At 42.0% G+C, this 15,093-nt stretch overlaps 2 protein-coding genes and 1 non-coding gene across 7 annotated transcripts in view; all 3 read left to right on the top strand.

Moving 5' to 3' along the window:
• The first annotated feature begins 375 nt into the window (after positions 1 to 375).
• On the top strand, positions 376 to 11,821 carry malt3 (MALT paracaspase 3). Its single transcript, XM_061774312.1, has 15 exons — positions 376 to 445; positions 670 to 759; positions 848 to 990; positions 1,979 to 2,117; positions 2,250 to 2,425; positions 2,589 to 2,685; positions 3,088 to 3,123; positions 3,240 to 3,443; positions 4,387 to 4,564; positions 4,827 to 4,901; positions 5,029 to 5,156; positions 9,908 to 10,057; positions 10,548 to 10,702; positions 11,245 to 11,361; positions 11,453 to 11,821. Exons 1-15 carry the CDS (start codon positions 439 to 441, stop codon positions 11,768 to 11,770), a joined length of 2,013 nt encoding a protein of 670 aa, XP_061630296.1. The 5' UTR covers positions 376 to 438; the 3' UTR covers positions 11,771 to 11,821.
• Positions 11,822 to 13,004: 1,183 nt separating this feature from the next.
• trnah-gug (transfer RNA histidin (anticodon GUG)) lies at positions 13,005 to 13,076 on the top strand. The gene has a single exon. It is a non-coding gene; the product is annotated as a tRNA-His (tRNA).
• A 16-nt stretch (positions 13,077 to 13,092) lies between these two features.
• The window catches only part of LOC133478347 (FERM domain-containing protein 5), a 72,208-nt gene continuing 70,207 nt past the window's right edge, over positions 13,093 to 15,093 (top strand). For 2 of the 5 annotated variants that reach the window (XM_061774314.1, XM_061774316.1), the window contains exon 1: positions 13,095 to 13,958. In XM_061774314.1, coding sequence (XP_061630298.1) covers positions 13,857 to 13,958 — 102 coding nt within the window. In that variant the 5' untranslated portion in view covers positions 13,095 to 13,856. Of the gene's footprint in view, positions 13,959 to 15,093 lie in introns of all 5 variants that reach the window. The other 3 variants (XM_061774315.1, XM_061774313.1, XM_061774318.1) reach the window with 3 other exon arrangements.

The following is a 15,093-nucleotide window of genomic DNA, read 5'->3' as shown; positions in this document are numbered from 1 at the left end:
CGCACTTTTATCAATTGAGCAATCTGGCATCATTTTTTAAATCTCCGGGTCAACAAGCACACGCAAATTTACAGTTTTACTGCTCATCCTTGATTGGTGTTTGAAGAGCGCCTGGAAATGAATGGGATTGCTTATTACCGTAATATAAAAACATACGGCTCCTTATGCTTTTTCCTGTAGACGCAATTTAATACGTTGGCTTATTTGACTGTACAACTACATTTATAATTTCTGCACACAAGTCGCTTAAGCTTAAAACGAACGTTTAACATCGACGGATCCCAAACAAGCGGCTTTATATTCTATTGGCTGCGTTTTTATTTGTATCTTTACGGTATAGTCGTATTCCGGGAAAGAGGGCAGGGTTTATTTGCAAAGATTTAAGTTATGAAGCCGTGTTAACAGAACCAGTCTCTGGCAGCTACTGGTACAACGCTGATGGCAGGTATGCACCCAATCACCATTATATTTGCTATTATTATATAAAAAAAAAAAAAAAAGTGATTTTTTTTTGTTGTTTTTTTAAATCTTAACAGGTCGTCTTTGCAGCTAAAACAAAGTGCACGGATTGCTGAATCTTGTGTTCTTTCCTTAACGTTCATTTCTTGTTTTTCTGCCTTCGATGACTACTTCAAGCGCATTTGTCCACACTGACTCATTTTATTCCAGTAAATGCCGCATCTAAAGGGAACATATCACCGATAAAAAGAAGGAAATGCGCTGACGAGTGGTTCCAGCGCCGTCATATAATGATCGGAGGTGTGTTGTCGCTCTGTAATCGGCACCGATGACTTTGCACACGTTGTCCATGAAGATGAATGAGTGAGAATTTCTTGCCTTGTTTCAGCCATTGTCATAGAGCGCCAACCTGTCTCTGTGTGCGTACCTGTGAACTACAAGGTGACCCTGAGCGTCCGCGCTGAGGCTGCAGGCGTCCTCAAGTATCAGTGGTTCTCTGATGGTGATGATGGTGATGGTGATATCAACGAGGTATATATAAATATATGTTACTCTCAACTAAACAACTCTTTTAGTTGTGAATAACAGGTGTTGTAATAATAATTTTTTAACATAATATCTTTTGTGTCCTAAATACCAAGGATGAAAACATATCAGGTTATTCTATTTTTTTTATTTTTTTTTTATTTTACATTCTATTAAATGTGTGAGGTGTAAACCTTCTCTATGCCTTTTTTTTATTTATACCAAACAGCACCATCGATAAAAGGTGGAAAACATAACAAAGGGTAATTGTCTGCCTTCTAAGGTCGTGTCAGAGTTTTAACAGAGGCAGGATGGGCTCTGTGCATAAGGGAATTCCGGAACAGCGCTCCAGAGGTGTGAAGTTTGACACTTGAAACTAATATCTCCTGTCATGTGTGTCACTGTCTGACAAATAAATAGTGTCTGAACAAAAAATGACCTCATTTCATAGTCTAATAACATCGCTATTCTCGCTCAAATGATCCCAAATTTGAACGAGATGTGTAAAATGTTTATTTTAGGGTGAAGAAAATAACGGACACTAATTATCAATCTTGTTCTTCAGTGCAGCTAAAATTCCAACAAATTTAAATCAGTATCTGTAATAGCGGTTATAAAATCAAGATCTGTTTGAATGGGTTGTTGGGATTTTGATGAATGCCATTTTTTCACTTATTTAATTTGATTTACCAAGACATGGAGTCATTCACATATTCAGATTTTGAATATTTTTTTGGGGAACACCCTAACACCCTCCCACTTTGCAGGTCTTCTGTTACATATTCTGTTCTAATATGGCACTTTTGTGGGATCCTTAAGAATACGAGGCTAATGGCCCACTGCATCATACTGTGTGTATGAAATTCTGTCAAATCGTATCGGATCTTGATTGGCAGTGTATCGGGATTCATTTTGCATCTGCCCCAGTGATGGACATGTGAATCCTTAGTTTCAGTATCAAAATAGATGTGTTTTTTTTGTTTTGTTCTTAAAGGTGTATGGCGGAACTCAGGAAGATCTGCTCATTGATGCCGTTAAAACGCAATGTTATGTGTGCCGGGTGAATGATATCTTTTCCAACTGGGTGTTCAGTGACTGGGTGAAAGTGAAGGTGCTGGACATCGATGCATCAGGTATGAATGGCCACATAATCTATGTTGATCCACAGCATGCTTGATTTCTGTTGTTTTGCACATCATTAGGATTGTCTCATGGGTGTTTTAATAATACTCTTGTGGGCTTCCTTCTTTTCCCAACAATGTCAGGTTTGCCGCTGCAGTGGCAGGGGGAGCCCCACATTGCTATCAACCCAAAACCCCAGACAGTCCAACTCGGTGCCAAATTTACTCTTCGCTGCGCTGCCTTTGGCAACCCTGCTCCACGCTACCAGTGGTACAGAAATGGACATCTACTGTTAAAAAACACTACTGACACGCTGCAGGTAAGGAAGGATGTTTGGCAAGTGCCAATATGAGTCACGCACACCTCGCTAACCTTGTTATTCATTCCGAAAGGTTGGTTAATATGTAGCCTGATGTTTGATGTGTAGTGGAGCTTTGCATCTCACATGCAGGCCAGTTAATGAGCTATTGTGTTACGTGTAGATTGATCATGCTGAAGCCGAACACAAAGGAGCATACTTGTGCTCAGTTTCTAATGTGCTGCAAGAGATATGGAGCGAGCCCGTCGAAGTTCACGTTGGTAAGTCAGACGTAACTTATCATCCCCCAAATAAACAATCTTTGCTGTACTATTCTCTGAACTTGCTTAGTTTTCCGTGAAATACTAAAAAGAGACCTTTACTTCACATTCCTGCCATCCAACTGAATTGAAACTCAGCATTTTAGTTTCCATTGTGCTTAAGGTACTTCCCCCATTTCTACGGAATAAAAAGGAAGTTGTTAGAATCTAAATGGTATGTCTGATCTGCAGACCAATGTAAAGTGAAATTGCTAGCATTGTTTCTTCTTTTTGCTGTTTTTTTGCGGAATGAAGTGTACATCACAGATAGATTGCAACACCTTCTGCAATCCTTCTTGACGACATCATATTCACTGTTGTTGAAAAAAATGCTGAGTCACATTTTCTGTTGTTTCCATTTAGTGTCAAATGATCGACTTCCTCTATCAGCAACCAAAGGTACATTTGGGGAAAATTACATTTTCAACCCACTGTGTTGTTATTATTAAAGGGGAACAATATATGCTTTTTATTTTTAGAATAAATAAATCTAAATCTATTTTGATCCGTTTCAGCCGTTGACAAAGTTGCCTTACTTATTGGCAACTTGAATTACTCCTACCACCCTGCATTAATGGCTCCCATGATGGATGTACATGAGCTCGCCAACCTCCTGCAGCAGCTGGAATTCCGAGTGGTGTCCTTGCTGGATCTCACCAAGGTGGAGATGCTGGCTGCTGTGGATAAGTTTTTTCACCTCCTAGACAAAGGAGTTTATGGTAAGAATCAGTATCCTATTATAACTCAATCAAATCAGTATCTGATTCTGGAACATTTAAGTTGGGGAAGACAACAGTGAAGCCCTGCATATTCACAGTTTGTTATTCACAAATTCGCCTATTTTTTTTTTTTTTTTTTTTTTTTACGAGTGAGAGAAGAGTGGAGCGGGAGATTGACTGGCAGATCGGTGCAGTGATGCAGATTCTGCATCGGTCTGTCATGGTGAAGCTGAGCTAAAAGGCGAAGCTCTCGATTTACTGGTTGATCTACATTCATACCCTCACCTACATTATGGTCACGAGCTGTGGGTTGTGACTGAAAGAACAAGATCACAGATACTAGCCTCCCTGGTGAGGTGTTCAGGGCGTGTCCCACTGGGAGGAGGCCCAAGGACACGCTGGGGAGACTATGTTTCCCGGCTGGCCTGGGGACACCTCGGGATCCCCCCGGTAGAGCTGAACAAAGTCCCCGGGGAGAGGGAAGTCTGGGCTGCCCCCTACGACCCGACTCCGGATAAGCAAGAGAGAATGAATGAATGTTTTGGGATTATTTTCATCATAAACATTTTTGGAGTTACTCGCGGCTTTTCGCTATTCGCAGCAGGGCTCGGTCCTTATACCCCGCAAATAGCAGGGCTTAATGTACCTATATAATAAACAGGCTGTACTGTAATCTGAAACCTAACACGTTATGGTTAACGTGTGTCTTCGTAGAAATAAGTATTGATCACAGGAAGAAGTACTGCCTATTTATGGTGTTGCATGCCATTCTCATATCAGTTTCAAAACCTTACATTTAATGAATTTGGAACGTAGCATTCAGCAGAGATGATAGGCATTTGTTTACCTCAGTCTCACTTTTCTGCATGCTCCAGTCTCTTCATATCAAGCACATGTTCACAGCGCTGAAATTGAGCAATCTATATTTCATCATCCTTTACAGGGCTTTTCTACTACGCGGGCCATGGGTTTGAGCGTGCTGGGAGAAATTACTTGGTGCCTGTGGATGCTCCACAACCCTACCAAACTGAAAACTGTGTGTGTGTGCAACGGGTCATGCTAAGCATGCAGCAACGACAAACGGCGCTGAGTGTTATCCTACTGGATACCTGCCGCAAATGGTAAACTAGACTGATTTCTGTTTTTATTAAAAAGTACATTATTTAAATGTGAGGAGGTTGGGATTAAATTTCTGAAAAAATTGTTCAACTTTCAAATTGTTTTTATTACTATATATTATAAGCATCTGTGGATTGAATATTTGTAGTTTTTCTGTAACAGTTCCTCTGAGGTTGTATTTGTTTCGAGAGTTGCATGATGGACTGTGTATGGCCCAGTGTAGATTCCCCATGCCTGATCTAAACATTGTACTTTTCTTAAAAGGTACAACCAGAAGTCCATACCATCAGCCATCATGCCGCTGCAGCCTAAGGGGAATACCGTGTATGGTTATGGCACGTATGTACATTTTTAAGTTGAAATATTTCATCACAAAAAACAACTCACGACGATCTTATTATTATTGGCCAATCTTGTTTTGAATACTAAAAACATTACGGCACATATTATGAACGCATCCATCCAGGTGTGAAGATGCTGAGGCTTTTGAAGTCCAGGATGGAGGAAAAAGTACAGGAATCTTCACCAAATACTTGAACAAGCACATCCTTCAGGCGGAGAAAGTCACGCATGTCTTAGAGAGGGTGTCGGAGGGTGAGTATGTCAAAGAAAGCAAATGCTCTGAAAAATGACTTTCACATCCACCGTATTTTTTTATTTTTTTTGATGCATGGTAAATAGATCTTAAAGGAAACACTTGTTATCTTCCTGGAGCGTCGGCAGGACTAAAGACAGGTTTCATAATCACCGTCACCTCATTTTCGTGCGTTTCCGTTCAAGACCTGTGATTATAACAATTATAAATTAAATTATAAAAATAGTAGGTTCATTGACAACTCTAAATTGCCCCCTAGGTGTGAATGTGAGTGCAAATGGTTGTTTGTTTATATGTGCCCTGCGATTGGCTGGCAACCAGTTCAGGGTGTACCCTGCCTCCTGCCCAATGATAGCTGGGATAGGCTCCAGCACGCCCGCGACCCTAGTGAGGAGAAGTGCCTCAGAAAATGGATGGATGGATTATAAAAATATCAATTATCAGTATCAGGGGTGGCTGTAATGCAGGTCTATGGGGGGCACAAGCCAGTGCAAACTGTAGGCCGGTCGCAAACTCGGATAAATGCAGAGGGTTGCATCAGGAAGAGCATCCGACTTAAAACTTTGCCAAACAAATATGAGCCTTCATCTAAAGAATTCCAGATCGGTCGTTAACAACGTCCGCCACTGGAACCGTTACCCTACAGGGCGCCGGTGGAAATTCAGCTTCTGTGGGTCGAATATGAAGGAGAGGTGGAAAGCGGGTTCTTAGGCAGAGAAGAAGAGGAAAGCACAGAGCCTAGAACTGAATATGGGGACTTTGAATGTTGGGACTATGATAGAAAAAGCTCGGGAGTTGGTTGGCATGATGATAAGGAGAAAGGTTGATATATTGTGTGTCCAGGAGACCAGGTGGAAAGGCAGTAAGGCTAGAAGTTTAGGAGCAGGGTTCAAATTATTTCACTATGGTGTAGATGGGAAGATAAATGGAGTTAGGGGTTAGTTTAAAGGAAGAGTAAGCTAATAATGTCTTGGAGGTGAAATGAGTGTCACATCGAGTGATGAGGCTGAAACTTGAAATTGAGGGTATTATGTATAATGTGATTAGTGGCTATGCCCCACAAGTAGGATGTGACCTAGAGGTGAAAGAGAAATTCTGTCAGGAGCAAGTCAACGTAGTTCTGAATATCCTAGACAGATAGACTAGATAGAGTTATGATTGGTGCAGATTGTAATGGACATGTTGGTGAAGGAAACAGGGGTGATGAAGAAGTGCTGGGAAGTTTGGCATCCAGGAAAGGAACTTGGAGGGACAGATGGTGGTAGACTGCAAAAATGATGGAAATGGCTGTAGTGAACTCTTTCTTCCAGAAGAGGCAGGAACATAGGGTGACCTACAAGAGCAGAGGTAGACGTGTGCAGGTGGATTACATCTTGTGCAGATGATGTAATCTGAAGGAGGTTACTGACTCGAAGGTAGTGGTAGGAGAGAGTGTGGCTAGACAGCATAGGATGGTGGTGAGTAAGATGACTCTGGTGGTGGGGAGGAGACAAAGGCAGAGCAGAGAACCATGTGGTGGAAGCTGAGAAAGGAAGAGTGTTGTGCGTCTTTTTGAGAAGAGGTGAGACAGGCCCTCGGTAGACAGGAGGAGAAGATTGGACCACAACAGCCAATGTGATCAGCAAGACAGGCAGGAGAGTACTTAGTGTATCTTCTGGTAGAAAAGAGGAGAAGGAGACTTGGTGGTGGAACATCAAAGTACAGGAAACCATACAAGGAAAGAGGTTAGCTAAAAAGAAGTGGGACACTGATAGGACTGAGGAGACAAGAAAGGAATACATGGAGGCACGACGTAAGGCGAAGGTAGAGGTGACAAAGGCCAAACGAGGCATATGATGACATGTATGCCAAGTTGGACACTAAATAAGGATAAAAAGACCTATACATGTTGGCCAGACAGAGGGATAGAGATGGGAAGGATTGCAGCAGGTTAGGGTGATCAAGGATAGAGATGGAAATGTGTGCCAGTAGTGTGCTGGATAGATCCAAAGAATACTTTGAGGAGTTGTTGAATGAGGAAAGTCAGAGAAAGAGAGTAGAAGAGGCAAGTGTGGTGGACCAGGAAGTAGCAATGATTAGTAAGGGGGGAAGTTAGAAAGGCATTAAAGAGGATGAAACATGGAAAGGCAGTTAGTCATGATGACATACCTGTGGAGGTATGGAAGGAGAGGTGGCTGTGGAGTTTTTGACCGGGTTGTTCAACAGAATTCTAGCGGGTGAGAAGATGCCTGAGGAATGGAGGAAAAGTGTGCTGTTGCCCAGTTTTAAGACAGTGGTGAGGCCAGTCATGATGTACGCATTAGAGACAGTGGCACTGAAGAGATAACAGGAAGCAGAACTGGAGGTGTTAGAAATAAAGATGTTGAGGTTCTCTCTTGGGGTGACCAGGTAGGATACGATTAGAAATGAGCTCATCAGAGGGACGGCCAAGGGTAGATGTTTTGGAGAGAAAGTTAGAGAGAGAAAAGACTTCAATGGTTTGGACACGTCCTGAGGAGAGTGAGTATATTGGTAGAAGGATGGTGAGGATGGAGCTGCCAGGCAAGAGAGCTCGAGGAAGACCAAAGAGAAGGTAGATAGATGTAGTGAGGGAAGACATGAGGGCAGTTGCTGTTAGAGAGGAGGATGCAGGAGACAGGCTTACATGGAAAAGGATGACACGCTGTGGCGACCCCTCACGGGAGAAGCCAAAGGGAAAAGAAGAAGTATCAGGGGTGGCTGTGGCTCAGTTGGTTGCATGGCAGCAGCCTTCCATTAGTGTATGAATGTGTGCGTGAATGGGTAAATGTGTGAGCATCTGTAAAGTGCTTTGGGCACTGTGAGGGTGTAGTTAAAGCGCTAAAGTGTAATCCATTTACCATCAATGATTGGCGTCTTGAGAGGGTGCTTGTCTGTCTCGTCTGCCTTTGGTAACATAATTTTTGAAAGTACCTTTTACATGCGACCTCATTCTCTGGAAATTCACTCTGTCGGCTCGAGAACAGCAAGAAACCCGAGCGCTATAGACCACAAGACAGCTGCTCTGCCTTTTGGACCCCTCCCACAGTGTCCCTTTGCTCCCGCTCTCGGGTTCACTTGCAAATCAGCTGTGACTGGACAGGGCACCTTGCTGACACCAGGCTGTGCTTAAAGTGTGGTTTTTTAACTATGTTGCCACAGCTTGTAAACATGTTTAAAATACTTTAAATCAAAATAATGATCACAAATGAGAAAATACTATTATTTGGTTTGTGCCTATCATGGCCAGACTGATTATATTAATGAGAGCATAAAGACAGCCTAAGAAAAAAAATATTACTCTTACTCTTTAAAACCTGCTTGCTTGTATTGCTTCATGATTTTATTTCTTCTGCCATAGAGTATTTTTATTTTATTTTTTGACGAGCATCAAATGAAAAATTTAGCTGTAGGTGTGTAAGACTCTATAATGAGGAAGTAATGTTTTTTATGTTAAGTTCTTTCCAATAAGAGTTCTGTTTTCCTTTTGTAAATGTCCTCATTTTGGAATGAAATTGTTTATACTTGTATTGGAATAGCCAGGTTGATTTCTACCATAGAAACTGCCAGAGGCTGAGTATAAACTTTCAAGTATGAACTTGAAATGATTCTCGTCTTGCTTTTATGTGTTATTTTTTTCCTTCCTCATTTCTGTGTATATTTCTCCTTAAGGTTGTGTCTCCTCCACTCAGTCACCTCAGCAAATTTCCTTGAGTTCCTCAAAGTCAACCATGTGCATCCCATGATAATTTTGTAAACCTCATTCCCAGCTATGAGGTAACTCAGGCAGTTACATGCTGGAGTTGATTCCAGGAAATGATGTGGTTAAAGTTTGGATGATGTTTTTAAATTCCAACTTGCATTGCACAGAGTTTATTGCTTGTGACCGGAATCCAAAGCTAACGATTTACTGTAAGCCTAACACGACACTGACCAACTGAGCCATGATTTGACTCCTGACTTAAATTAGTGTTATTGCTGTTCTATGCTAGTCCAACTCATGAAGGTTTCCGTCGTACACATTTCAGATTGTCGAACAAATCACAAAGAAATCCCAATTCCTTTATTGCTTGTTCCATGATCTGGGCTAAAGGAAGAGATTAATCGTAATTTTGCGAGATCACTACTGTGGGCAACAAATTCAACCGATCACATATGATCAGTTGCTAGTTGCAAACTTTTTTGCTTCCTGCCTACACTGTACTGGGGATGGATATTTGACTGAGTTTCTTTGAACAAGAATCTGGAAAATGAACGATCAGTCAATTGATTGTCATTTTTTCAATATTATTTCTAATAGGATGGAAAAATTGCTCTTGGAATGGTCTGGCCTCCTGGACTGAACAGAATAATGCCACTGGATGTAGTTCTTCCTACAGTTAACACATTAGCATAGCATGATGTTCTTTCATCCGTAAACTAGTTGAAACTGAATCAGCATTGCCTCTGTTGGTTGCAGGCAAGTAGTTTATGCTACATTTCCTCAATTGCTTAAAGATGCTACTAATCAACAATCATTTCCACATAATCGAGTCAAAAATGTTCAGTAATTAATTGTTAACCTCATCGTTACTCTTCATGACAATGGACACCGAGTCAAACTTGAAATCAGACCTGATTCAAAAGAGTGTTAAACTTGAAACAGGTTTGGGCAATTTTCAGATTATGTGAGGACTTTTTCAGAAATCTGGGTTAAAAAGAAAACCCCTATGAATTGTGAACTTACTGACCCTGTTTCCCCTCTTCACATCAGATTTAGGCAAAGACCCTCTGATCACAGGCAAGCAAGCTGTGGAAATTAAACACACCCTAAAGGAACCTCGGTCGCTTGCAGATCCAGTTCAGACCGCCGGCCACACAAGGGAGCTCCACCTGAGAGATTTTTGCTGGCGACAAGCAAATGGTGCGTCACATAATGTTTGTAGCTTTCATTTAAAAAATATATGATCACCATCCTTGATTCAATTTCACCTTGAGTCAGAGCGATAACTTTGTTGCTCACACCTCCTACGCTACAGCATGTGATATCCTATTTAAAAACATTCAGAAAATACTTCCCCATAGACATTTTGAACTGGTTCCCTTTTCTGTGGTGCTCATATCTATTATGTGAATGAAAGCTGTTTGTGACATCCCATATCTTCTGCAAATATACTTGACCCTTAAGGTAATTCTAATATCATAGGCTTATCCTTTGTTAATGTCTTTATGTCTCAAAAGTGTTCTCTGTCAATTGACTGTCTGTTGTCGTACGAGAGCGGCTCCAATTACCGGAGACAAATTCCTTGTGTGTTTTTTGGACATACTTGGCAAATAAAGATGATTCTGATTACCTACAGTACTAAATACTGCTTTATTAAAAATATATCACCAGAATGTTTTTATGTTTTCAGAGCTACCAAAGAAGAAGCGGCTAATGTTCCTTTGTGGAGTAGAAGTGGAAGTCAGCTTCTCCGCATTGTTCTCGAATGTCATGGTGACTTTTGGAGTTATAAAGACCACAGGCCCAAAAACGGACAACTGCACCATCACTCTGAGTAGCATACCTGTAAATATTGTTCACACCCCCCCCCCCCCCCCCCCACCCCTGCCTAATACTGTACTATTAACATGCTGCTAAATCGCCTCTAAAACCACGACTACTAAGTCACTTTCAGATTTAAACAAAAAAAAAAAACTTACAGGAAACAAACTAAGTAATAAAAAAAACAAAAGAAAATCATCTTTCATTTTTAGCCAATTATTCATGGTGTGACGCAAAGCCTTATCAGCATTATAAATTCCACATTGCTCACAGAAGTTGTCAAGTTTCCATGAGAAAACAGAAAAATGACCACTCGCCCATTTTTCACAAGTCTGAGGAAGTCATGCCCATATATCGACATCCACTTTCCGCCTCAGCAAAACCACATAAACACAAAGGAGGAAGAGGAAATTTCATTGCACTTGGCTCAGTGTGAGAAAAGCTTTCATGGGCTGTACTGACATCTAGTGGCTGATTAAGCATAATATTTGGGAACTGAGTTTTTGAAATAATATGCTACTGACAAATTAATCTTCTAATTAATTAATCATCTCGTACTTTCTTAGCCAATGGAAGACATATTCTCTGGACCCGGAAGGTTTGAAGAGATGGACTCCATACTATTCGGCAAAGCGGATAACCCAGACTGTAGTCTGCGATTGTGTGGTCTTCAAAAGCTTAAAGTATGTGTGCCCCCGTCCGTCAGTGTGATACAATTCAAGCAAAAAGAGGATCAAAACACATTGTTAGACTGTTTTGCTCGCCCTTTATTAGGAATCACTGGTCATCAGGATGGATCTACACTATACTCACGTGGAGAGCAAGCTGCGCCTCACAGAAAGCCAACAGGTGGACATTGGAAAACCTTTGGTGGCATCCTGCAAATTGTACAACACAATTCAAAGCACATCGCGCAGGAAACAAGACGCCGCTTCCGCCCAGAGTATGGGCAACATTCCACCACGGAATCAGACTCAGGCTGGTACACGTCAGCCTTTTACCAGGAAGGCCGAGTGTGCTCAAGTGGCGGCCCTGAGGTGCAATGAACCAGAGGAGAATGATGAGAATGAGCTACAAGACTTCAGATCTTAGACTTGTTCATCTTATTTGAGGACTGTGTCATTTAAGATGATGAATGAATGAGGTGTTTGTGTCGTATCGCTGGTGTCGGGTGAAAACCTCTTATGTCCAAATTTGGTCAATTTAATCCATCCATCCATCCATTTTCCATACCGCTTCTCGTCACTAGGGTCGCGAGCGTGCTGGAGCCTATCCCAGCTATCTTCGGGCGAGAGGCGGGGTACACCCTGAACTGGTCGCCAGCCAATCGAAGGGCACATATAAACAAACGACCATTCGCACTCACACTTAAGGGGAATTTAGAGTCTTCAATCAACCTACCACGCATGTTTTTGGGACGTGGGAGGAAACCGGAGTGCCCGGAGAAAACCCACGGGGAGAACATGCAAACTCCACACAGGCGGGGCCAGGATTGAAACCTAGTCCTCAGAACTGAAACCTAGTCCTCAGAACTGTGAGGCAGATGTGCTAACCAGTCTTCACCGGTCGGTATGTGTGTGTGTGTGTGTGTGTGTTTATATATATATATATATATATATATATATATATATATATATATATATATATATATATATATATATACTCAACAAACCATTTTTTGGTTATATATATATATATATATATATATATACTCAACAAACCATTTTTTGGTTTCCTGATATGTGATGCTTTTGGAGATGTGAGGATTCCGCGCGATGCCAGCAACACGTCATTAGCTTTCAATCATCCAACAGTGAAAAACATTAATGTCTATCCTTGCTAAGTAATGGTTTAATCTCAAAGCGACTATTGATTATATCCGCAGCCGGGCACCCACTGCTGCCTATATATATATATATATATATAAAATAAAAACAATTATTTATCCAGCTATTTTGTTGTAAAAATGTGTTCGGGTTAACTGAGCATAAATAATTCTTGGAATTCCTACCAGTGATGTAGTTTAGTAAGCAGTCAGGCTAAATAGCAACTAAGTCACGTTAGTGTGGTTGTAATGTTTGATCTTACCGAGCTAAATTGCCAACTTAGCATAACTAGCCCTTTATGGCAACACCGCTCGTGGTATAAGTGCATGCCGCTACTTTTTAAGGACAAAGCTACAGCTTCATGAAATAACGGACATTTTATCGAAATAGTTGTTGTTATTCAAATACATTCATTTTTAAGCAACCACCGTATTCGTGAGGGCAGGCTACAAAGAATATAGACCTACGGGTGGCCTCCAACGCCCAGTCCCGGTTAGCTCGCCGTGATCGTATAGTGGTTAGTACTCTGCGTTGTGGCCGCAGCAACCCCGGTTCGAATCCGGGTCACGGCAGATTGGGTGTCTTTTAATTTTAGCCCTCGTAGTCTACTTTTGCTCTTTATTGAGTGGAGAATAACTTTATTGACACGTGCCCTAGCGTTACGTGGCCGTTTTTGTGTAAATGTTTTTATTTTTATTTTATTTTTTAAATTAACTGTTTTTTATAATGCAGTGACGAGGTCTCTCCTGCAGGGGGCAGTGTAATACATCCAATTATCTTCTAGGGTGTATAAAAAAGCTAAAAAACACTTACATCGACATTATAAGCTTAAGTCCAACCTGCCATGTTTTAACAAAATCAATTAGCATGAGAAATGAGAGTTTTAAATTTGGGCTCCTATGCAGCTAGTGACGATAGCAGTACCGATAAATGAGCACACTTTCGGTGAGACAGAGAATAAGGGGGAAGCGGGGACAAAATGTGAACAAAGTGGGGGAGAAAACGCTTCGGCCTACGGTTGGTTCACTTTGACGTCAGATTTCATTGGGACCCGCCCGCCAGCTCAAGTGGCAATAGTGAATGGAGGGGCGGGTGAGAGTAATCCGACATCAGACAACAGCAGAGCGTCACTACGTGTGGATGCGGGCATCGTGGGATTGTTCCTACTTTATCTCCGCACGACGGAGTGCCAGCAACGACAACCTGATAGGACCGCGATGCTGCAGGGCTCCGCGCCTCGACGTGCGGCTTCGGGCCGTTTAGGGGACCCGGGAGTGCGGTCGTTGTGACGTTCACTCGCACGCCGCTGTTTGTGCTGACTTTATTGTGCCCGGTCCAGACGCACAGCGAAGATGTTGAGCCGATTCGTGAGTGGCAGCGTCAGGAATCTCGAGCGGGAATACAGCTGCACCGTCCGGCTGCTGGACGACTCGGAATATACGTGCAGCATTCAGGTGAGTCACCTGTCGGCCCGTTGTGCGATTGTGGTCGCGCTGACTGGCATTGAGCAGAGGGGCTGCCTCGCGTGGCTCCTCTGCTGCTCTCCGGCGAGAAGCTGACCCCGAGTGCGCGCTCGGTTTTGCCATTTCAGACAACCGAACGCTAATTTAGGGTGATGCATTTACCCCTGGTGGCCCACTATTGTCAAAACACATCAGCTGCAGGCCACATTTGCTGTCAGTGGTCTGAGATGGTCTAGAAAAAAAAAAAAAAAAAAGGGAATAATTGTAGCTTTATAGTGTCTTGTCACTGGTTTTGTACCATTGACACTTGACTTAAACCTCTTTGACTGTTCGTCTGAGTCCAACAACACGCCTTATGGCTTATGTTAGTGTAGGCTTTTATAATAGCAATAATCAGAATCAGAATCATCTTTATTTGCCAAGTATGTCCAAAACACACAAGGAATTTGTCTCCGGTAGTTGGAGCCGCTCTAGTACAACAGACAGTCAATTTACAGAACACTTTGGAGACATAAAGACATTGACAAAAAACAATTGTGCAAAAAGATGCAGAGCCCTCTAGCACTTAGAGCAGTTCGAATGACTAATATCGCAATAGTCCGGTGCAATGACCATTGTGCAAAGGGCATTTGACTGGAACTGTAAAATCCCCCATGGGGTGCATTATTGTAGAATACAGCATACCCTGAGGGACTCCTACTGTAGAGCTATTTCTCACATTGCAGTACCCTCTACGTCTGTACCTTAGACACATTACAGTTTTTCTCAATTGCCAAGACACATTTCTTGAAACCATCCATCGTTTTTCTCAAAACTGTCAACGGAAAACCCAAATTTCAAGCTACATGAAGCAAAACCTCAGACTCAGTGCTCAAAACCAAACATTGTTGTCATATCAGATCCCGAGTCAATGAAAATGAAAAACACCGCTCAACAGTCATTACACACGACAGAGAATAGCACTTGTAAAATATATACCGTATATAAATAAATGTACTAGGCCGTCAAGTATAATGAAAAATGGATCTATTGACAGTTGAAACACCTTTTTTTGTGTACAGCACTGTATGGTCATACTGTAAACATGCGGACAGTTCATGTACTTAGGTTAGGCTGCACTTACTGC

This window comes from Phyllopteryx taeniolatus, chromosome 5 (assembly GCF_024500385.1).
Source record: "Phyllopteryx taeniolatus isolate TA_2022b chromosome 5, UOR_Ptae_1.2, whole genome shotgun sequence".
Taxonomy (NCBI): domain Eukaryota; kingdom Metazoa; phylum Chordata; class Actinopteri; order Syngnathiformes; family Syngnathidae; genus Phyllopteryx; species Phyllopteryx taeniolatus.
Note: the sequence above shows the minus strand (reverse complement) of the source record. Positions and strands in the feature narration are given on the sequence as shown.